Source organism: Trachypithecus francoisi, unplaced genomic scaffold (genome assembly GCF_009764315.1).
Source record: "Trachypithecus francoisi isolate TF-2019V2 unplaced genomic scaffold, Tfra_2.0 Lachesis_group3, whole genome shotgun sequence".
NCBI lineage: Eukaryota > Metazoa > Chordata > Mammalia > Primates > Cercopithecidae > Trachypithecus > Trachypithecus francoisi.
In genome coordinates this window covers 69,818,409-69,843,263 of record NW_022681468.1, presented here as the reverse complement: position 1 = coordinate 69,843,263, position 24,855 = coordinate 69,818,409, and the positions used below count along the sequence as shown (strand labels likewise).

Sequence of the window (24,855 nt, the reverse complement as noted above, 5' to 3'; positions counted from 1 at the left end):
CACATAACACACTTGGCACATTGAGTCACCATAAATCTAAGTGTTATGATTTAGCACACACTCTGATAGCTGCTGATATAACAAATATTTAGAGGCCGGGGATTTTACCCACAGCTGTTTTTGTTTGATCTGAAGTTTAAAGAACACAAAACAAAACAAAAAACATCACTTGAGATAATGTTTATAGTTCTAGATATTTTACATAGAGATCCAAATTTCTGGTTTCTCTTTGAAATCAGAAGGTCTGACATCAGTAGGCCAAAATTCTCAGGTAGTAACAATTGGCTGGGGCCAAAAGCAGCTGCCCCCTTTAATCCGTACCACTCATGTAAAGCTTACATCTTGTAACTTGACCTGCCTGACTACCAAATGCCTCTGTATTTGCATTTCAGATTAAGACAGCCTCTGCTCTCAAGGAACTCACAATCCAATAGGTGAGATGCATTTGCTAAACAATTTACAATATATTGTGATAGGAACAAGTATAAACTTGCAAATTTCAAAATACAGCAGTCACCTGAAGGAACAGGAGTGCCTTGAATGGTAGAGGTGCTGACGGTGATGTGTGTTGTCTAAAAAGTGGCTTTGAAAAAGAAAAGGAGAGGAACAGGGTTGTAAAGGAAATAGAATGTGCAAAGACATTGAAATGGGAAACAGCTTGTGTGTTTAGAAACTATAAGGAGTTCAATTTTGGAGAATACTGTATAATGAGAAAGGGAGAAGTAGGCTGACACTAAATATAATACACATCCCTTATTTTGTATTTTACTGTGTAAGAGATGTGTAGAACTTAAAAGTTTTCTGTCATTAAATTACAAATCTAGGTCGGGCACAGTGGCTCACACCTGGGAATCTCAGTACTTTGGGAGGCTGAGGCAGACAGATTGCTTGAGACTAGAGTTCGAGACCAGCCTGGGCTAGACCCTGTCACTAAAAAAAAAAAAAGAAAATATTAGCTGGGCATGGTGGCATGTGCCTGTGGTCTCAGGTATTTGGGAGGCTGAGGAGAGATGATCGCTTGTGCCCAGAAATTTGAGGTTGCTACTGCACTCCAGTGTGGGCCATAGACCGAGATCCTGTCTCTAAATAGATAGATAGATAACTAAATAAAATTGCAAATTTAACTGCATATCTTTGACCCTTGTCTTTGAGAATGCAGTGCTATACAATCCACAGTATTCTATGAACTTTTGTTTTTTCTCTTTGAGACAGGAGACAGGGTCTCACTCTGTCACCCAGGCTGGAGTGCAGTGGCTCACTGCAACCTTGACCTCCTGTGTTCAAGCGATTCTCTCACCTCAGCCTCTGGAGACTGGGTTTCACCATGTTGGCCAGGCTGGTCTCGAACTCCTGACCTCAAGTGATCTGCTCGCCTTGGCCTCCTAAAGTGTGGGGACTACAGGCGTTAGCCACCCTGCCGGCCTGTACTATTTTTCAATAGCAAATTGCCACTTCAAGAAGAAACCCCGTCGTCATAAGGGGTAAGATATAGTTTTAACATTGGTCTGCAAATGAAGTTTCCTTATCTGTAAAATGGGAATAACAATGACACCTAACTCAGGGCTATTAAATTGAGAATTAAACTCAATAAACTCATGTAAAGAGCTTACCAAGATACCTGATAGAGAGGATAAGTGGTCAATTAATGAGTTACTGATTCTTCCTTGTCTATGTACCCTTTTTTTGAGAAAGTACATCTCACTAAGTATGTATTTTTCATTGAAAACTAAAGTTAAATCAGGACTGATGACATTTTGCGACTGCATCTGGTAAAAAATAAATGCAAAAAATACTAGATTGAAAATGCCAATATAAAACTAACTTACTTTCCGTATTGTAAAAGTTTCAAGAATAAAGATTGTTGCGCAACATAGAAACTGCAAGTTATCGTCTATAGTTAATAATTAAATAAAACAGTTTATTAGTGGTAGGTAATAAAGGTATTTAGTAAAAGAGACGGTTCTCCAGGTCCCCAGGCTCAATGAGCAGGCAAAGATCCTTTTAGGCAAAAGACATTTTCACATCTGACAGTAACATCTCAGATAGTCAGGCAGGTCAAACAATCACTTGGCGGGAAATAGATAAATACACACTAAATTCGCACAATCTGTTTCTGTTTAGTTTATAAACTGCGATCCAGAGGGTCAGCTTTCGTGCCTTGTGGGACTTGAAGTCCAGAAGGAAGAAGTGATCAGGGCTGCCGAGGCATGGAAGCGTGCAGCCCCTGCAGGTCTGAGCCCTACGGACCACAACTCCCGGCAAGCATCGGAAGGCCGCGTCGTAATTACGGACAACCAATCGTACCAGAGCAGGGCAAGCCCCGCCCTCTGGCTCGGTGGACGGCCTCCGCCAATGGCAGAGCTCCCATCGCAGAGCCTGCGGGTTAGGTTGTGAGGCCCGGGCCGGGGGCGGGGAGGAGCCAAGGGGGCGAGCAGGTTCGGCCGCTGGGTGGGTCGGGGCGTTCCGCGCGCCCTTCGTTGAAGCGGCGGTGGCCGGGCTGGGCGCCGGGAGTGGGAAGCGGCGGCGCGGCTTGAAAATGCCGGTCCATTCCCGAGGGGATAAGAAGGAGACCAACCATCACGATGAGATGGAGGTGGACTACGCCGAAAATGAGGGGAGCAGCTCCGAGGACGAGGACACTGAGAGCTCGTCGGTCTCCGAGGATGGAGATAGCTCAGGTGCGCGACCCAGCAGGGCTGGGACCCTGAGTCCCGGCGCCCAGCGCGCGACAGGCCGCTCTCTGCACGCCAGGCGGCTGCGTCCTGCTGGGAAAGCGGGGCGGGGACAGAGGGAAGGGGCGGAGACTGGCTCCGGGCCCTGGGCTGCACCCGGACCGGTCGCTGGGCGCTGTCTGGTTCTTGACGGGTCTCGGCGGCGGGTGGGGCGAGGCGGGCCTGGGCTTGCCCAGCTCCCGAACGCGGCGCAGTCCTGCCCCCGGTGGTGCTCTGGAGCGACCGGCCGAGGCGGAGAACTTCCCGCAGCAGACAAACTGGAAATACCTCCTCTCCCCAGCCCACCGACCGCTTTCCCTATTTTCGGCTTTGCAACCCTCACTTCTCAACGCTAGTGGGTTGCCGGGGCCGAGTGTCGGCTTAGTAATTAACTTCAGTTTCCAAGTCAACTTGCCGGTCAGCACTTTTACATCAGTGCCTTTTCGGGGGCTAACTTGAGAGCTGTCCGGTTCAGTAGCTCCCTGAAGTTTGCAAGACTGAGAGGAAGGGACCAACATTCGAGCTCATTTTGGATCTTCATATGCTTATAAATTGGCTGAGTTTTGGCAGCGTTGAAAAGTCTCCAAGTCTTTTCTTCCCTTCAATTTTTTTCTAACTTTGGGCTGTTTTAAATTATTTTGGGGTAGGGGAGAAGGAGGGCAGATGAACACCACAAATAAATTTTGCAAACTTTTAGGAATGTTTATTCCAAAGTGAAATGGAATTTGTGATTACCGGGATTCTTTTCCTTCGATTGAAATGATGGCGATGAGACTGACTTCTTTGTCTTGGCCTGATTTTGGTAATGTAAAGGAAGCATTAGATGATAGGTTGATGACAGCCTAGTATCACCCACATGCCCTCTTTTCATGTTTCCCTTGCAAAGCGTATCTCCATGGAAGGATATAATTTCAATCAATAAATCAGCCATCCAAAAATATTTATGAGTGACTTCTTTGTGCAGCACTGGATAGTACTCAATATGAGGGATAAATAGTTATTATCTGGGCTCACTTAAAGAGCTGTCATACATCACCACTTGATTAAATTGCCAAATGAATGCTTAACTAAATATTGCTGTGGGAATTCAGAGGCAGAGGAAATCGTTTCAGTATTGGGTGGTGGTCACAAAGCCTAGCTGAAGAAGGTGGGATTACTTTAATTATCTTGAAGAATGAGTAGAATTTGGGTTGGGGTTGTGGGTATCCCTATAGGGAGAGGAATGTAAGAAAAAGTACAAGGGCCAGAGTTTAGGGCTTATTCAAAAGCGTGAAAACCTCAGGAAAAGGACTTGAGGTTGGAAAGGAACAGGAAAATACAGATGTGAGGGATTTCAAAGAAAGCACAAAACAGGATTGATGAATGCAAGTTTAGGATTGAAGGTAAGAGAAAAACCAAGATACAAGGAGAGTGGCGGTAGCATCAACAGAAATAGAAAAGTGAAAGACTTGAGATGAAGGTGAAAGATAAGAGTATTTCAGACATGTTGCTTTTTTTTTTTCTCTTTGAGACGGAGTCTCGCTCTGTTGCCCAGCCTGGAGTGCAATGGCATGATCTTGGCTCACTGCAACCTCCACCTTCCAGGTTCAAGCAATTCTCCTGCCTCAGCCTCCCGAATAGCTGTGATTACAGGCACATACTACCACACCAAGCTAACTTTTTGTATTTTTAGTAGAGACAGGGTTTCTCCATATTGGCCAGGCTGGTCTCGAACTCTTGACCTCATGATCCACCCGCCTCGATCTCCTAATGTGCTGGGATTACAGGCTTGAGCTACCGCACCTGGCCTTTTTTTTTTTCTCTTTTTTTTTTCTTGAGAAGGAGTTTTGCTCTTGGCACCCAGGCTGGAGTGCAATGGCGCCATCTCGGCTCACTGCAACCTCTGCCTCCGGGGTTCAAGCAATTCTCCTGCCTCAGCCTCCTCAGTAGCTGGGATTATAGGTGCCCACTGCCAAGGCCCGGCTAATTTTTTGTGTTTTTAGTAGAGACAGGGTTTCACCATATTGGTCAGGCTGGTCTTGAACTCCTGCTCAGGTGATCCACCCGCCTTGGCCTCCCAAAGTGCTGGGATTACAGACATGAGCCAACGTGCCCGGCCAGACATGTTATGTTGCTTTTTTTTTTTGTTTTTTTGAGACAGAGTCTCACTCTGTCGCCCAGGCTGAAGTGCAGTGGCGTGATCTCAGCTCACTGCAACCTCCACCTCCGGGGTTCAAGCGATTCTCCTGCCTCAGCCTCCAGAGTAGCTAGGATTACAGGTATGCGGCACCATGCTCAGATAATTTTTGTGTTTCACCATCTTGGCCAGGATGGTCTCGAACTCCTGACCTCAGGTGATCCACCCGCCTCGGCCTCCCAAAGTGTTAGGATTATAGGTGTGAACCACCGTGCCTGGCCGACATGTTGCTTTTGGAGTGATGGCAGTATGTTTAAGAATGCCCAACTGACAAATGCAAGTGTGACATTGGAACCTGCCTGATATGGAAGGGGAGAATAATTTGTAAGTCATCTCCCTTGCCTTGAAAGTAGGTGAGATTTCAAAAGTGGGGAATATAAAGAAAGGAGAACATCTAGACTGTATGGGAATATATTTCTTTTTCTTTTTTTTTTCTTTTTTTTTTGAGACAGAGTCTCACTCTGTCACCCAGGCTGGAGTGCAGTGGCATGATCTCAGCTCGCTGCAACCTCTGCCTCTGGGTTAAAGTGATTCTCCAGCCTCAGCCTCCTGAATAGCTGGGATTACAGGCATCCGCCATCACACCCGGCTGATTTTTGTATTTTTAGTAGAGATGGGGTTTTGCCACATTGGCCAGGAAGGTCTTGAACTCCTGACTTCAAGTGATCCACACGCCTCTGCCTCCCAAAGTGCTGGGATTACAGGCATAAGCCACCGCACCTGGACTGTTTGTGAATATATTTCTTAGATCTAAAGTATTTTATCTTCAAATGTTCTTGCATTTATGATAGGAGCTAGGATCTCATAAAATTCCATTTGTTAAAATTCTCCCCCTATAATTTTTATGTTGACTGTTGTGATTTTTAACTTTTAAAAATTCCATCCCAGAAAATAATGGACAACTTAATTTTTGAAGAATGTGGTAATAATTTGAACTGCAAGTCAAAAGTTTAAGTGCAAAGAAATTGTTTAAATACATTTTGCACTTGCTTCTGTTAAAGCATCTCTGTTCTACCATATGTCTTTCATGTTAAACTTTCACAGTGTTTTCTTCTCAAATGTTGGTACTGAGCAAATTCTAAGGCTACAGAAAAGCCTGTACTGTCCAAAGAACTTGGATAATGAGTCATCTTGAGGGACCAAGTTTTAAGCAGCCAAGAAGTAAGCAATCAAGAGCCAGAAATATTTTTAATCTGTTTTAGAAAATTAGAAAAAAAGTCATAGCCTTCCTTGTTATATAAAAATAATTGAACGTGATTTAACTCTTTCTCATAGTTTGATTTTATTTGATGAAGATCAAGATGCAGATCATTTTGTGCTTCAGTTATTTTGATGAATGAATATATGTGATGTGAACATAGAAAATGTGGACTATAGGACAGACCTGGTAATTAACAGTTGCTTTCCTTAAAAAGTTTGTATTTTCATCCTCATTTGCCTCTTTCTCACTGACTGATAGTAACATAGAGAGACAAAACAATGGGAACATAGGAATGGCAGACCAGGAGAGCCTGTGGTAAACAAAATAAGATTAGTTTCCTTTTTTCTTTTTCTTTCTTTTTTTATTTTTTTGAGATGAAGTTTCGCTCTTGTTGCCCAGTCTGGAGTGCAGTGGCACAATCTCGGCTCACCGCAACCTCCAGCTCCTGGGTTCAAGCGATTTTCCTGCCTCAACCTCCCAAGTAGCAGGGATTACAGGCGTGTGCCACCACGTCCAGCTAATTTCGTATTTTTAGTAGAGACGGGGTTTCTCCATGTTGGTCAGGCTGGTCTCGAACTCCTGGCCTCAGGTGATCCACCTGCCTTGGCCTCCCAAAGTGCTGGGATTACAAGCATGGGCCACTGTGCCTGGCCTTTCTTTTACTTTTCTTTTTTTTTGAGACAGGGTCTCTGTTGCCCAGGCTTGTGCACTCTTGGCTCACTGCAACCTCTGCCTCTCAAGTTCAAACGATCCTCCCACCTCAGTCTCTCTAGTAGTTGGGACTACAGGCATCCACCACTATGTCTGGCAAAATTTTGTATTTTTAGTAGACATGGGGTTTTACCATCTTGCCCAGGCTGGTCTTGAACTCTTGAGCTCAAGCAGTCCTCCAGCCTCAGCCTCCCAAAGTGCTGGGATTACAGGGATGAGCCACCACGCCTGGCCACTTTTCTTTTTTTATATGACTGGCAAATCAGCCATGTGAGCAGTTTGAAAGAAGAATCCCAAAAGTGTTTTTGAGCAATGTTAGCCTTTAAAGGACACAATCATTTTGGTGCTACATTCTGGTGAGTTGGTGGAAAACAAACCAAAAGTGGGCTAATTACTTTATAGTCATAGCTTATAGTCAGTCCTTTAAAGTGATTTAAAAATGAATAAAAATAAGAGGGTCTAGAGACCAGTATAGTTTTATATACTTATCTGTATTTTAGATTAAATCTATAGTGGATTTTTTTTTTTTTTTCTTCAGACTAGGTCAGTCTGTCACCCAAGGTGGAGTACAATGTCACAATCATGGCTTACTGCAGCCTCCAACTCCTGGGCTCAGGTGATCCTCTTGCCTCAGCCTCCCAGTAGGTGAGACGACAGGCTCATGGTATTGTGCCCAGCTAATATCTTTTTTTTTTTTGTAGAGATGGGATCTTCCTATATTGTCCAGGCTGATCTTGAACTCCTGGGCTCAATCTGTCCTCCTGCCTTGGCTTTCCAAACTGCTGGAATTAGAGGCATGAGCCACGATGCCCAGCAGAAGTTATTATTTTTGATAAATGTTTATTTTCTTTTAAGGCTTAATATAGGTCTTGCCTTCATATTACAGTTTTTCTTCCTATTTGAATTACGTTCAGATATATTTGAGATGTTCAGATAAATTTGAAAATTAAGTTTATCTTTTATATTTGCGTTTTTATTAACAGAAATGGATGATGAAGACTGTGAAAGAAGAAGAATGGAATGTTTGGATGAAATGTCCAATCTTGAAAAACAGTTTACCGATCTCAAAGATCAGTAAGTAGTGACTTTAGAAGGCTGTTGTCACTGAATCTCAACCTTGTCACTTGTATACTAGCACAAGAGCAACTAGATTCAGTCTCAGCTGTTTTTCCTTTTGTATTTTGTATTTTATGGGACTGACCAATTTGAAAGAGGCTCAGCTATTGTTTGTCTACTAAAGACCTCATTAACTAAACTGAAGGTTTGGAGGCAGGGTTTTTTTGTGGGTTTGAACTCAGGAGTTGGAGACCAGCCTGGGCAACATAGGAAGACCTGGTCTCCACAAAAAACTTAAAATTTAGCTAGATGTGTTGGTATGTGCCTGTGGTCCCAGCTGCTTGGGAGGTTAAGGCAGGTGGTTCGATTGAACCCAGGTCAAGGCTGCAATGAGCTGTGCTCGTGCCATTGCACTGCAGCCTGGGCAACAGAGTAAGACCCTGTCTTAAAAAAAAAAAAAAAAAAATTCTGTCCTGCAGGATTATTGCCAAAAATAAACACTGAGTTGTATCATACTCTAAAGGTATTGGTGTGTGAGCTGGCAAATTAGAATATTTGTAAGTAACAGGAACCTCTTGCCCCATTTTTGAGTTCCTTGGTCATTGAGCAACTAATTTTGTTATGGCTTCTTCATTTGTAGTTGAAACAAACTTAATACGTCAGGTCATAAAGACATTGGTTTTACCTTCATTGGTCTACTTCCTCTTTGTTCTTTTAAAAAATTAAGTAGGCTGGGCCTGGTGTGGTGGCTCACGTCTGTAATCCCAGCACTTTGGGAGGCTGAGGCGGGTGGATCACGAGGTCGGGAGATCGAGACCATCCTGGCTAACACGGTCATACCCCGTCTCTACTAAAAAATACAAAAAAAAAAAATTAGCCGGGCATGGTGGCGGGTGCCTATATTCCCAGCTACTCGGGAGGCTGAGGCAGGAGAATGGCATGAACTCTGGAGGCGGAGATTGCAGTGAGCGAGATCCGCCACTGCACTCCAGCCTAGGGGATGGAGCAAGACTCTGTCCCAAAAAATAAAGAAAAAAAGAATAAATAAAATTAAGTAGGCTGACTACAGTAATAGTGACTCCTTTTCAGGAAAAGTAGAGAGAAGCCAAGTAATTATTTATTTTGACAACTGGTAATGTCTATTCAAAATGATTTCTTTGTTTCTTTTAAACTCAGTGTTTAAATGACCTTTTGTCTTAGAATTGGTTTTATTGTTCTGTGGTTAAAACGAAAACAAAAATTAATAGTGCCAAAAAGTAGTTATTTCAATTTTAGTTTTTGTATTGGTAATTGACCATTAAAGAGTGATACTTTAAACATGATAGATATCTATTTTGTGATTATGTGCATAAAGTCAAATAATGTAACAGTTCTCTGCTTGAGATCAAGGCAAAAGTACATATGATAGATTGTTAGAATATAAATGATATTAGGAACAAATAATGTGTAGAAATGGCACATTGTTAGCCTTTGTTGAGATTTTAAAATTAACATATTAATTTTTTGCTTTGTTAAGACTTTATAAAGAACGATTAAGTCAGGTGGATGCAAAACTACAAGAAGTCATAGCTGGAAAAGCACCGGAATACTTGGAACCGCTGGCAACTTTACAGGAAAATATGCAAATTCGTACAAAGGTAGCAGGTAGGAAAGTGAAGAATCTTTTCCATGTATAGAATGTAAACTCTTCAATAGCTTTAAAAGGTGTTTATCAAGTAAATGTTTTATATTGATGGGATTACAAGCATATTTACATCGACCAGAATATTTTATTTTCAGTTAGCCCACAGTCATTATATTTATTAAATACCTCTTGCTTTGCTCTGATGCTGTGGGGGATTAAAGAAAAAAAACCCTCAAGTTGCTTATAGTATTGTTGAGAAGATAGTTCCACATGTGGTGAAACAACTGGGAACCATGATACTTTCATTAAGAGAGACTGTTACTATCACACTTTAATTCCCTATTAGAGAAATTAAAGTTTAATTTTAATTTCTTGGTTTTTTTAATATGTAAGAGTGATAGGATTTTTTTTAATTTATAAAAAAATTTTAAAATCTTTGATCAGGATATAATAGAACAGGAAACTTGCCTTAAACTAGATAATTTATTTTTTCTTTTTTACTTTGATAAGTTTGGTTACTCATTTGTGGCTACGAATAAACAAAGATGCACTATATTTGTATGGTTACATTTCAGTCTTATGTTTGTAAGTGGGATTCAGCCTCAGCATCATGTCCTAGCACTCATAATCAAGGGATATATATGGTTTTTCATAGTCAAAAACTAAACTTTAATTAGTGGAGATGCTGGTTGTTTTTCTCTTAGGTGGCACTAATTGATCCTTATGTACCATTGTTGGCATTGTTGATAATAAGTTCTTTTTACTAAACCCTCCCTTAACCAAATTTTATTTTTGAGTGCTTAGTATTATGTGGATGATACGATACTCTTCACTGCTATCTTACATATCGACATATTGACTTAGAAGCAAAAATATCCCTAATTTTCTTTGTTCTTTTAGGTTACATGGATGATCAGGAAATAATACTTGAGTTGATTATTTACTTTTCTACTCTGGCCTCTTTTATATTTTGATTTTGCAGAGTAGTGTGTGTGAATGTGTTGCTGATGACATAGTTCCAGGTGTCTGTCTCTTGCCTTTACTATACAAAGAGAGATAATTACATTTCTAGGGCCAACCATGGCATAAAGCTTAGAATACATATCCAGAGCTCTTTGCGTGCCGTTTTTGTAGTGACATATTTGCATGGCCATGTTACCTATTTTATACTATTGTCCTGTTAGGTCTAAGTTAAACTATCTTGGGTATCTTTCCTCCAGATAAAGTCCTGTCAGGAGCACTCCAAACATAATTGATTTTGTTATATCAGTTTATATACATTTACTCCTCATGGAAGCTTTGGATTGAAAATAATAGTTTAAAAAAAAAGTGGTTTTGGTGGGGTATAGTATCTAACTGTTACTCTGAGTATATGTGATTGATGACACCAGAGTTTATTGTCTCCATTTCTATTTTGAGAAACTCGAGAGATTGTTTTTCATAGGAAAATAGTTTTATTTTCATTTTGATCATTCTGTATCAAACATTTAGGAGTAATCTTTAGAAGAATAGGTTAAGAACAAAAACTAGCAGTACAGTTTCTTTCTAGCTCTTAAACTCTTAATTTCTAATCTTTTTGGATATGTATTTTAAGTGAGCCTTTTTATTTTTCGTCTTTAAAGATAAAGTTAGACTCACTTTTCAATTTTTTCTTGATCCATCTTATTAAATACAGTGAGGACAGAATTCCTGTAGGGAAGTGATAATGGAACTCCTCATTGCTAACATAATCAGAGTAATTGTGTTTGGTTGCAGGAATCTATAGAGAGCTCTGCTTAGAATCTGTAAAGAACAAATATGAATGTGAAATTCAAGCTTCTCGCCAGCATTGTGAGGTACTGTCATTTTGCATAACTTTTAAGCTAATTTCATCTCTTCAAGCGTTTTCTGAGTGTAGTAGTTAAAAAAGTAAACTAAGTAAAACAAAATTAAATAGTACTTTAGCTCATCATTTGTATGTGATTTAAAAAAAAAAGAATAGAGTTGCATTGGAAGCTGTATTGGAGATAGGACACAAAGAAAGGACCATAGAAAAAACCTGAAATAATTTTAGAAGTTTTGCAGCTGTTACTTTACAAAGACTGTGCAATGATTATGTCACCTGGCATTATTGAAAATATTAGTATAATTAGTATAATGTGGATTAGACTTACAAAATATACACCCAATGGTGCAGTTAGGATTTTGAGCTATAGAATTAGTTTCTGTCAGTCTAGACCTATTTCCACATCTTTAGGCAGAATTCTCTATTTATGGGGAAAAAAAGGTGTGTTTTTCTATATGTTCTGTTTATTTTGCATTTAACCCATTTATGCTGAAGGTTGCAATTTTGTGTGTGTGTGAAAAATCAGATCTTGGTGATGACCTTGAGCAATAGGATATAAATAATTCCCACAAGCTTAACATTTCAGTAATGGAACACTAGGCATAAATGGGTTAAAAATATTTATAGCATTTAAAAAACATAGTGCCCACCAGGCATAGTGGCTCACACCTGTGATCCCAAGAGTTTAGGAGGCTGAGGCAAGAGGATTGCTTGAGCTCAGGAGGTCGAGACCAGTCTGGGCAACGTAGTGAGACCCCCGCCTCTATAAAAAATAGAAAAATTAGCTGGGCATGGTGGCAGGTGGCTGTAGTCCTAGCTACTCAGGAGGCTGAGGTGGGGGGATTGCTTGCTCTTGGGAGGTTGAGGCTACAGTGAGCTGTGATTGTGCCACTGCTCTGCAGCCTGGGTAACAGAGTGACACCCTGTCTTAGAAATAATAGCTACCACAAGAACAAACAAAAAAACCCCATGGTGCCCATTTTGCAGATAACTTTTTATCAAATCAAGACAAGATTATAGATATACAGGTAGAAATAAGAGGACAAGTTCTATAACGAGTCTTCTGTCACTTTAATATGCTGTAAACTAAGAGTAGTTAGGTATAAAATGATAGAGCTCATTGTTTCATTTTCATAATTACAACTGAGATTGATTATCTTTTTTGGCGTTTACTAGCTGCTTGGATATTTTTTCCTATGAAGTGCCTGTTTGTATTTCTTGCCTTTGTGTTGGCTTTTAGTCTTTTCCTCATTGACTATGTAAGTTCTTTATATATTCTGGCTATAAATGCTTTGCTGGTTATATACTTTGCAAATATTTTTGCCCAGGTGGTATGATGTTTTCACTCTTTCTGATCACTTGCTGCAAAGAAGTTTTACATTTTAATGTAGTTGAATTTATTATCTTTTTATTTATGGGATGTGTTTTGTTTTCTTTTGAGACAGGGTGTCACTCTGTTACCCAGGCTGGAGTGCAGTGGCATGATCATGGCTCACTGCAGCCTCTTCTCCCCTGGCCTCAAGCCATCCTCCTGCCTCAGCCTCCTGAATAGCTGGGACTACAGATGCATGCCATCACATCCAGCTAATTTTAAAAATTTTTTGTAGAGAAGGGATTCCACTATGTTGCCCAGGCTGGTCTCGAACTCCTGGGCTCAAACAATCTTCCTGCTTTGACTCTCAAAGTGTTGAGATTACAGGTGTGAGCCAAGGATGTGCTTTTTGTGTCTTCCTATTTTGAGGTAGAAAGATGTATTTTCCTTTAAAAGTTGACATTTTGCTTTCAACATTTAGATTGCAAAACTACCTTTAATTAGTTTTTGTGTATGGTATAAAGTGTGGTTCTAGGCTGGATGTGGTGGCTCATGCCTGTAATCCCAGCATTTTGGGAGGCTGAGCGGGCAGATCACCTAATGGCCATTTTCATGGTATCGATTCTTCCTATCCATGAGCATGGAATGTTTTTCCATTTGTTTATGTCCTCTCTTATTTCCTCGAGCAGTGGTTTGTAGTTCTCCTTGAAGAGGTCCTTCACATCCCTTGTAAGTTGTATTCCTAGGTATTTTAATCTCTTCGTAGCAATTGTAAATGGGAGTTCACTCATGATTTGATTCTCTGTTTGTCAGGAGTTTGAGACCAGCCTGACCAGTATGATGAAACCCTGTTTCTACTAAAAATACAAAAATTAGCTGGGCGTGGTGGCACGTACCTGTAATCCCAGCTACTCGGGAGTCTGAGATAGGAGAATCGCTTGAACCTGGGAGGTGGGGGTTGCAGTGAGCTAAGATCGTGCCACTGCACTCCATCCTGGCAACAAGAGCAAAACTCTGGGTCAAAAAAAAAAGAAAAAACAGTATGGTTCTAATTTTATTTTTTTGTGTATATGGATAGGTAATGCCAACACTGTTTATTACATACACCCTTATTTCCCCACAAATCAGCAATTTTCTCTCTTTTGTATATCAAATGCCCATATATGAGCTGGCCTGTTAATAACTTTTTTCGTTTATTCCATTTGTTTCATTTGTTCTGTTTGGCTATTTCTGCACCAGCATCACAGTATCTTTTTCTATTGCTTTTAGTCTCATAAGTCTTGATAACTCTGTGACTTGATACTCTTACTTTTCTCTTTTTCTTCTGTTCTTCTTCTTCTTTTTTTTTTTTGAGACAAGGTCTTACTCAGTTCCCAGGCTGGAGTGCAGTGGTGTGGTGATCCTGGCTGACTGCATCCTCTGCCTCCCGGGTTTAAGCGATTCTCCAGCCTCAGCCTCCCAAGTTGCTGGGACTACAGGCATGTGCCACCATACCTGGCTAATTTTTTTTTTTTTTTGTATTTTTAGTAGAGACGAGGTTTTACCATGTTGGGCAAGCTGCTCTCGAACTCCTGACTTCAGGTGATCCGCCCACCTTGACCTAAAATGCTGGGATTACAGGCTTGAGCCACTATGCCTGGCCCCAATTTTATTTTATTTTTTAAGTAACAACTTAAAAAAAATTACTTTTTAAAAAAATTATACTTCAAGTTCTGGGATACATGTGCAGAACGTGCAGGTTTGTTACATAGGTATACATGTACCATGGTGGTTTGCTGCACCCATCAACCCATCATCTACATTAGGTATTTCTCCTAATGCTATTCCTCCACTAGCTCTCCACCCACCGACAGGCCTCAGTGTGTGATGTCTCCCTTCCTGTGTCCATGGGTTCTCATTGTTCATTTCCCACTTATGAGTGAGAACATGCGGTGTTTGGTTTTCTGTTCCTGTGTTAGTTTGCTGATAATGATGCTTTTCAACTTCATCCATGTCCCTCCAAAGGACATCAACTCATCCTTTTTTATGGCTGCATAGTATTCCATTGTGTATATGTGCCACGTTTTCTTTATCCAGTCTTTCATTGATGGGCCTTTGGGTTGGTTCCAAGTCTTTGCTATTGTGAACAGTGCTGCAATAAACATACATGTGCATGTTTCTTTATAGTAGAATGATTTATAATCCTCTGGGTGTATACCCAGTAATGGGATTCCTGGATCAAGTGGTATTTCTGGTTGTAGATGCTTGAGGAATTGCCACACTGTCTTCTACAATGTTTCAACTAATTTACACTCCCACCAACAGTGTAAAAGCTTTCCTATTTCTCCACATCCTCTCCAGCATCTGTTGTTTCCTGACTTTTTAATGATCACCATTCTAACTGGTGTGAGATGGTATCTCACTGTGGTTTTCATTTGCATTTCTCTGATGACCAGTGATGATGAGCTTTTTTTCATGTTTGTTGGCTGCATAAATGTCTTCTTTTGATAAGTGTCTGTTCATATCCTTTGCCCACTTTTTGATGGGGTTGTTTTTGTCTTATAAATTTATTTAGTTGCTTGTAGATTCTGGATATTAGCCCTGTGTCAGATGGGTAGATTGCAAAAATTTTCTCCCATTCTGTAGGTCGCCTGTTCACTCTAATGATAGTTTCTTTTGCTGTGCAGAAGCTCTTTAGTTTAATTAGATCCCATTTATCAATTTTGGCTTTTGTTGACATTGCTTTTGGTGTTTTCATCATGAAGTCTTTGCCCATGCCTGTGTCCTGAATGGTATTTCCTAGATTTTCTTCTAGGGTTTTTATGGTTTTAGGTCTTGTGTTTAAATCTTTAATCCATCATGAGTTAATTTTTGTATGAGGTGTAAGAAAGGGGTCCAGTTTCAGTTTTCTGCATATGGCTAGTCAGTTTTCCCAACACCATTTATTAAATAGGGAATCCTTTCCCCAATGCTTGTTTTTGTCAGGTTTGTCAAAGATCAAATGGTTGTAGATGTGTGGCGTTATTTCTGAGGCCTCTGTTCTCTTCCATTGGCCTATATATCTGTTTTGGTACCAGCACCATGCTGTTCTGGTTACTGTACCTTTGTAATATAGTTTGAAGTCAGGTAGCATGATGCTTCCAGCTTTGTTCTTTTTGCTTAGGATTGTCTTGGCTATATGGGCTCTTTTTTGGTTCCATATGAACTCTAAAGGAGTTTTTTCTAATTCTTTGAAGAAAGTCAGTGGTAGCTTGATCAGAATAGCATTGAACCTATAAATTACTTTGGACAGAATGGCCATTTTCACAATACTCATTATTCCTATCCATGAACATGGAATGTTTTTCCATTTGTTTGTGTCCTCTCTTATTTCCTTGAGCAGTGGTTTGTAGTTCTCCTTGAAGAGGTCCTTCACATCCCTTGTAAGTTAGATTCCTAGGTATTTTATTCTCTTTGTAGCAATTGTGAATGCGAGTTCACTCATGATTTGGGTCTCTGTTTGTCTATTATTTGTGTATAGGAATGCTTGTGATTTTTGCACATTGATTTTGTATCCTGAGACTTTCCTGAAGTTGCTTATCAGCTTAAGGAGATTTTGGGCTGAGATGATGGGGTTTTCTAAATATACAATCATGTCATCTGCAAACAGAGATAATTTGACTTCCTCTCTTCCTATTTGAATACGCTTTATTTCTTTCTCTCACCTGATTGCCCTGACCAGAACTTCCAATACTATGTCGAGTATGAGTGGTGAGAGAGGGCATCCTTGTCTTGTGCCGGTTTTCAAAGGGAATGCTTCCAGCTTTTGCGCATTCAGTATGATATTGGCTGTAGGTTTGTCATAAATAGCTCTTATTATTTTGAGATACGTTCGTCAATACCTAGTTCATTGAGCGTTTTTAGCATGAAGGGGTGTTGAATTTTATCAAAGGCGTTTTCTGCATCTATTGAGATAATCATGTGGTTTTTGTCATTGGTCCTGTTTATGTGATGGATTACGTTTATTGATTTGTGTATGTTGAACCAGCCTTGCTTCCCAGGTATGAAGCCGACTTGATTATGGTGGATAAGCTTTTTATGTGCTGCTGGATTCGGTTTGCCAGTATTTTATTGAGGATTTTCATATTGATATGAATCAGGGATAGTGCCCTAAAATTTTCTTTTTTTGTTGTGTCTCTGCCAAGTTTTGGTATCAGGATGATACTGGCCTCATAAAATGAGTTAGAGAGGATTCCCTCTTTTTCTGTTGTTTGGAGTAGTTTCAGAAGGAATGGTATCAGCTCCTCTTTGTACCTCTGGTAGAACTTGACTGTGAATCCATCTGGGCCTGGGCTTTTTTTTGGCTGGTAGGCTATTAATTAGTGCCTACATTTCAGAACTTGTTATTGGTCTATTCAGGGATTCGACTTCTTCCTGCTTTAGTGTTGGGAAGGTGTATGTGTCCAGGAATGTATCCATTTCTTCTATATTTTCTAGTTTATTTGCATAGAGGTGTTTATAGTATTCTCTGATGGTAGTTTGTATTTCTGTGGGATCAGTGGTGATGTCCCCTTTATTATTTTTTATTGGTTCTATTTGATCCTTCTCTCTTTTCTTCTTTATTAGTCTGGCTAGCGGTCTATCTAAAACCAGCTCCTGGATTCATTGATTTTTTTGAAGGGTTTTTTGAGTCTCTATCTCCTTCAGTTCTGCTCTGATCTTTGTTATTTCTTGTCGTCTGCTAGCTTTTGAATTTGTTTGCTCTTGCTTCTTTAGTTCTTTTAATTTTGATGTTAGGGTGTCAATTTTAGCTCTTAACCATTTTCTCCTGTGGGCATTTAGTGCTATAATTTTCCCTCTAAACACTGCGTTAGCTGTGTCCCAGAGATTCTGGTATGTTGTGTCTTCGTTCTCATTGGTTTCAAATAACTTATTTATTTCTGCCTTAATTTTGTTATTTACCCAGTAGTCATTCAGGAGCAGGTTGTTCAGTTTCCATGTAGTTGTGCAGTTTTGGGTGAATATCTTAATCCTGAGTTCTAATTTGATTGCACTGTGGTCTGAGAGACTGTTTGTTATGATTTCCGTTCTTTGGCATTTTCTGAGGAGTGTTTTACTTCCAATTCTGTGGTCAATTTTATTTTTTATTTTTATTTTAACTTTTTATTTTATTTTATTTTTATTTATTTTTTTTAGATGGAGGCTCGCTCGTCGCCCAGGCTGGAGTGCAGTGGTGCGATCTCGGCTCACTGTAAGCTCCGCCTCCCGGGTTCACACCATTCTTCTGCCTCCACTTCCAGAGTAGCCAAGTAGCTGGGACTACAGGCACCCGCCACCATGCCCAGCTAATTTTTTGTATTTTTAGTAGAGATGGGGTTTCACCATGTTAGCCAGGATGGTCTTGATCTCCTGACCTTGTGATCCACCCACCTTGGCCTCCCAAAGCGCTGGGATTACAGGCGTGAGCCACCGCCCCTGGCCTTTTTTTGTTTGTTTGAGACGGAGTCTATCTCTGTACCCCGGGCTGGAGTGCAGTGGCGCGATCTCACCTCACTGCGAGCTCCGCCTCCTGGTTCACGCCATTCTCCTGCCTCAATCTCCTGAGTAGCTGGGACTACCTGCGCCCGCCACCACGCCTGCTAATCTTTTGTATTTTTAGTAGAGATGGAGTTTCACTTGTTAGCCAGGATGGTCTCGATCTCCTGACCTTGTGATCCGCCCGCCTCCGTCTCCCAAAGTGCTGGGATTACAGGCGTAAGCCACTGTGCCTGGCCTATGTGGTCGATTTTAGAATAAGTATGATGTGGTGCTGAGAAGAACATATATCCTGTTGATTTGGGGTGGAGAGTTCTGTAGATGTCTGTTAGGTCCACTTGGTCCAGAGCTGAGTTCAAGTCCTGAATATCCTTGTTAATTTTCTGTCTCATTGATCTAATATTGACAGTGGGATGTTAAAGTCTCTCACTATTATTATGTGGGAGTCTCTTTGTAGGTCTCTAAGAGCTTCCTTTATGAATCTGAGTGCACCTGTATTGGGTGCATATATATTTAGGATAGTTAACTATCCTGTTGCATTGATCCCTTTACCATTATGTAATGCCCTTCTTTGTCTTTTTTGATCTTTTTTGGTTTAAAGTCTGTTTTATCAGAGACTAGAATTGCAATCCCTTCCTTTTTTCTTTTTTTTTCTTTCCATTTGTTTGGTAAATATTCCTCCATCCGTTTATTTTGAGCTTATGTGTTTCTTTGTACATGAGATGGGTCTCCTGAATACAGCACACCAATGGGTCTTGACTCTATCCAATTTGCCAGTCTGTGTCTTATAATTGGGGCATTTAGACCATTTATATTTAAGGTAAATATTGTTATGTGTGAATTTGATCCTGTCATTATGATGCTATCTGGTTATTTTGCTTGTTAGTTGATGCAGTTTCTTCATAGCGTTGATGGTCTTTACAATTTGGTTTGTTTTTGTAGTGGCTGGTACCAGTTTTTCCTTTTCATATTTAGTGCTTCCTTCAGGAGCTCTTGTAAGGCAGGCCTGGTGGTGACAAAATCTCTCAGCATTTGCTTGTCTGTAAAGGATTTTATTTCTCCTTTGCTTATGAAGCTTAGTTTGGCTGGATATGAAAATCTGGGTTGAAAATTCTTTAAGAATGTTGAATATTGGCCTCTACTCTCTTCTGGCTTGTAGGGTTTCTGCGGACAGATCCGCTCTTAGACTGATGGGCTTCCCTTTGTGGGTAACCCGACCTTTCTCTCTAGCTGCCCTTAACATTTTTTCCTTCATTTCAACATTGGTGAATCTGACGATTATGTGTTTTGGGGTTGCTATTCTCGAGGAGTATCTTTGTGGTGGTCTCTGTATTTCCTGAGTTTGAATGCTGGCCTGTCTTGCCAGGTTGGGGAAGTGCTCTTGGATAAAATCCTGAAGAGTTTTTTCCAACTTGGTTCCATTCTCCCTGTCACTTTCAGGTACACCAATCAAACGTAGGTTTGGTCATTTCATGTAGTCCCATATTTCATGGAGGGTTTGTTCATTGCTCTTATTTCTTTTTTCTCTAGTCTTGTCTTCATGCTTTATTTCATTAAGTTGATCTTCAATCTTCAATCTCCGATATCCTTTCTCCTCTTGATTGATTCGGCTATTGATACTTGTGGATGCTTTATGAAGTTCTCATGCTGTGTTTTTCAGCTCCACCAGGTCATTTATGTTGTTCTCTTAACTAGTTATTCCAGTTAGCATTTCCTGTAACCTTTTATCGAGGTTCTTAGCTTCCTTGCATTGGGTTAGAATATGCTCTTTTAGCTTGGAGGAGTTTGTTATTACTCACCTACTGAAGCTTACTTCTGCCAATTCGTCAAGCTCATTCTCCATCCAGTTTTGTTCCCTTGCTGGTAAGTTCCCTTACTGGTAAGTTGTGATCTTTTGGAGAAGAGGCATTCTGATTTTTGGAATTTTCAGCCTTTTTGCACTGGTTTTTCCTCATCTTCGTGGGTTTATCTACCTTTGGTCTTTGATGTTGGTGACCTTTGGATGAGGTTTCTCTGTGGGCATCCTTTTTGTTGATGTTGATGCTATTTCTTTCTGTTCGTTAGTTTTCCTTGTAACAGTCAGGCCCCTCTGCTGCAGGTCTGCTGGAGTTTGCTGGAGGTCCGCTCCAGACCCTGTTTACCTGGGTATCACCAGTGGAGGCTGCAAAACAGCAAAGATTGCTGCCTCTTCCTTCCTCTGGAAGCTTTGTACCAGAGGGGCACCCACCAGATGCCAGCCAGAGCTCTCCTGTATGAGGTGTCTGTCCACCCCTGCTGGGAGGTGTTTCCCAGTCTGGAGGCACAGGGGTCAGGGACCCGCTTGAGGAGGCAGTCTTTCTCTTAGCAGAGCTTGAGTGCTGTGCTGGGAGAAGATCCACTGCTCCCTTCAGAGCTGGTAGGCAGGCATGTTTATGTTTGCTGAAGCTGTGCCCACAGCCACACCTTCCCCCAGGTGCTCTGTCCTAGGGAGATGGGAGTTTTATCTATAAGCCTCTGACTGGGGCTGCTGCCTTTCTTTCAGGGATGCCCTGCCCAGAGAGGAGGAATCTAGAGAGGCAGTCTGGCTCCAGTGGCTTTGTGGCACTGCTGTGGGCTCTGCCCAGTTGCATCTTCCTGGTGGCTTTGTTTACCCTGTGAAGGGAAAACTGCTTACTCAAGTCTCAGTAATGGCAGACGCCCCTCCCCTCACCAAGCTCAAGTGTCCCAGGTCAACTTCCGACTGCTGTGCTAGCAGGGAGAATTTCAAGCCATTGCATCTTAGCTTGCTGGGCTCCTTGGGAGTGGCATCTGCTGAGCAAGACCACTTGGCTCCATGGCTTCAGCCTCTTTTCCAGGGGAGTAAATGGTTCTTTCTCACTGGCGTTCCAGGTGCCACCAGGGTATGAAAAAAAGCTCCTGCAGCTAGCTCAGTGTCTGCCCAAAAGGCAAAAGGCAGTTTTGTGCTTGAAACCCAGGGCCCTGGTGGCGTAGGAAACTGAGGGAATCTCCTGGTCTGTGGGTTGTGAAGACCATGGAAAAAGCCTCGTATCTGGGCCGGAATGCACCATTCCTCACGACATAATCCCTCCTGGCTTCCTTTGGCTAGGGGAGGGAGTTCCCCAACACCTTGTGCTTCCCAGGTGAGGTGATGCCCCACCCTGCTTTGGCTTGCCCTCTGTGGGCTCTACCCACTGTTTAACCAATCTCATTGAGATGAACAAGGTACCCTAGTTGGAAATGCAGAAATCACCCGCCTTCTGCATTGATCTTGCTGGGAGCTGCAGACCCGAGGTGTTCCTATTTGGCCATCTTGCCAGCCACAGCCAAAAAATTACTTTTGTGTGGTGGTGCGTGCCTGTAGTTCCAGCTACTAGAGTTGCTGAGGTGGGAAGATTGCTGAGTCCAAGAGTTCAAGACCAGCCTGGGCAGCATAGCAAGACCACATCACTAAAAAAATTACTTTTTATTTTTTGCTGCTATATCAAAAATAATTTTGTATATTGATATCACATCCAGCAACCTTACATACCTCTCTTTTTTAATTAATTTTTTTTTTTTAGAGACATGGTCTCACTGTATCGCCCAGGCCGTGCGGTGGCCTGATTATAGCTCACTGCAGCCTTGAACTCCCCTGCTTAAATGATCCTCCCACCTCAGGCTCCTAAGTAGTTAGGACTATAGGCATATGCCACCACACCCAGCTACTTAAAAAATTTTTTTTGTGGAGATGGGATCTCACATATTGCCCAGGGTGGACCTCTGTTCTTAATTCTAATAATTTGCATTTGCAAATTTTCTTATTTTCCATGTAATAATGTCATTTGTGAATAATAGCAGCTTGTTTCTTTTATTTTCATCTTCCTCTTACTTGTTTTATTTGTTTTAATGGCACTGATAGGACCTCCAATACAACATGGAATAGAAGCGGTGAAAGCAAACATCATTGTTATGTTCTTGATCTTAAGGGAATGCTTCTAACAGTTTTCCAATAAGTATGATATTTTCTTTTGAGTTTTGGTAAATACTCTTTGTCATGTTGGGGAAATTTCCTCTTCTTTTTTTCTCAGAATTTTTACCAATAGTTAAATTTTATTAAATGCTTTGTCTGCATCTATTGAATTAGTCATGGTTTTATTCTCATGATCTATTGCTGTGGTGACTTAGGTTGTTAATGGATTTCCTAATGTTAAACCATTCTTGGATTCCAGGAATGATCGTTTTTCTTCTGTGTTTGCAAGTGAGATTTAATTGATTTAATTGTCAATTCTTGTACTTTTATTTGATTACAAGAGTCATAAACTGAGTTAAGAATATTCTGTATTTTTCTCTTCCACAGACGTATATAAGAGTGCAGTAGTTCCATGAGTGTTTCGTACATCTTGTCTTTGTGATATATATACACATACACACATTTTTTAGAGATGGGGGGATCTTACTGGGTTGCCCAGACTGGAGTGCAGTGGCTATTCACTAGCGTGATCATAGTGCACTGTAGCCTTGAATTCCTGGCCTCAAGCAGTCCTCCCATCTCAACCTCCCGAGTAACTGGGACTGTGCCACTGCACCTGGCTATGATATGGATTTTTAATAGTGTCACACTCAATAAGTTGTAAGAAAGTACATAGAACTCATTTTGGTGAACTATTTGAGAGTGAGTTAACAGCATGATGCACTATTACCCCTGAGTCCTTTAATGTATGTTAGAAACAAATGAGAAACATTCTTTTATATAACCAAAGTATAGTCATCAAAATCAGGAAATGGATTGGGTGCAGTGGCTCATGCCTGTAGTCCCAGTGCTTTGGGAGCCTGAGGTGGGAGGACTGTTTGAGCTTAGGAGTTTGAGACTAGCCTGGGTAGCAAAGCAAGACCCTATCCCTACAAAACAAAACAAAACATAAAAACTGGGCATGGTGGCACACACCTGTAGTCCCAGCTACTCGGGAGACTGAAGCAGAGGGTTACTTGAGCCCAGGATGTTGAGGCTGCAGTGAGCCATGATCATGCCACTGCACCCCAGCCTAGGTGACAGAGTGAGATCCTGTCTAAAAAAAAAAAAGGAAAAAAAAATCAGACCACATGTTGTCATTGTCATTGCATTTAGTTTTCATGTCTTTTTAATCTCCTTCAATGTGAAACAATTCCTTAGTCTTACCTAAACTTTCATGATCTTTATATTTTTGAAAATTTCAGGCCAGTTATTTTGTAGAATGTTCCTCAGTTTTGAGTTGGTCTGCTATTTCTTCATGATTCGAATCAGGTTTTGCATCCGGCAGAAAAATCCCAGCAGTGATGCTGTGTTCTTCTCGTTGAATTCTGTCAAGCAGTACACAGTTTTGATATGTACCATTATTGGTGATATCCACTTTGATCACTTGATTTAAGTGATGTCTTCCAGGTTTCCCCAGGTAAACTTACTTTTTTCCCATTGTGATAAATATTTTGAGAAGGACTTTGAAACTATTCAAATACCTTGTTCCTCATAATACATTCAATTAATTAATTTATATAAATATGGACTCCTTTTTTAAACTCATTTTTTGGTCTACTTTATCTTTCTCTTACTGAGAGAAACATGTCATAATTTCTGTGATGGTGGATTTGTTTATATTGCTGTTTTTTTTTTTTTTTTTTTTTAAACAAAACAAAAATGCAGTGTCTCCCTTTGTTGCCTGGGCTGGAGTGCAGTGGTGTGATCACAGCTCACTGCAACGTCTGCCTCCTGAGTTCAAGCGATCCTCCCACCTCAGCATCTCCAGTAGCTGGGACTACAGCCATGTGTCACCAGCCTGGCTACTTTATATATATATATATATATTTTTTTTTTTTTGTAAAGATAGAGTTTTACCATGTTGCCCTGGTTGGTCTCGAACTCGGGCTCAAGCGATCTGCCACCTTTGCCTTCCAAAGTGCTCAAATTACAGGCCTAACCCACTGCACCTGGCCATCTCTTTGTATTTTTTTTTTCAGTGTTTTCTTTTTCTTCTTCTTTCTTTTTTTAGAAACAGGGTCTGTGCCATCCAGGCTTGAGTGCAGTGGCACGACCATAGCTCATTGAAGCCACAAACTCTGGAGCTCAAATGATCCTGCACCTCAGTCTCTCAAGTACCTGGTACTATAGGTGTGTGCCACTGTGCCCAGCTAATTTTTAAAAATATTTTGTAGAGATAGGGTCTCACTTTGTTGCCCAGGCTGAGTTTCCTTCTTTATTTCCTAAAAAGTTCAACGTACCATTCTCTTCAAAACAGTAGTCGTTCACCATTTGAGATTTGGAGGCTAAGGGTACTAATGATGAGGTGCAATACGGTTAGCTATAGTCATAGTGTTGTACAGCAGATCTCTAGAACTTAATCATCTGGCATACTGAGACTTTATACCTGTTGAATAGCAACTCCCCATTTCCCCCTCCGCCACACCTGGAAACCACCATTCTGTTCTCTGCTTCTGTGTGTCTGACTAGTTTATATACCTCATACAAGTGGTATCATCCACTATTTTCCTCTGTGACTGGCTTATTTCACTTAGCATGATATCCATATGCTGCTGATAATGATAGGATTTCCTTCTGTTCTAAGGCTGAATAATATTCTGTGTATTGACTACATTTTCTTTACCCCATTCATCTGTCTGTGGGTATTTAGGTGGTTTCCACGTCTTTGCTGTTATAAACAGTGCTGCAATGAATGTGGAAGTACAAATATTTCTTTGAGATCGTGATTTCAATTCTTTAGGTTTAATACCCAGAATTGGGATTGCTGGATTATGTG

At 40.9% G+C, this 24,855-nt stretch overlaps 1 protein-coding gene across 4 annotated transcripts in view; it reads left to right on the top strand.

Annotated features, from left to right (window-relative positions):
• Positions 1-2,343: 2,343 nt before the first annotated feature.
• BRMS1L (BRMS1 like transcriptional repressor) overlaps positions 2,344-24,855 on the top strand; it is a 49,525-nt gene continuing 27,013 nt past the window's right edge. For 2 of the 4 annotated variants that reach the window (XM_033188246.1, XM_033188245.1), the window contains exons 1-4: positions 2,344-2,678; positions 7,783-7,873; positions 9,372-9,499; positions 11,235-11,314. In XM_033188246.1, the coding sequence (XP_033044137.1) occupies positions 2,537-2,678; positions 7,783-7,873; positions 9,372-9,499; positions 11,235-11,314 (441 nt within the window). In that variant the 5' untranslated portion in view covers positions 2,344-2,536. Of the gene's footprint in view, positions 2,679-6,162; positions 6,275-7,782; positions 7,874-9,371; positions 9,500-11,234; positions 11,315-24,855 lie in introns of all 4 variants that reach the window. The other 2 variants (XM_033188247.1, XM_033188248.1) reach the window with 2 other exon arrangements.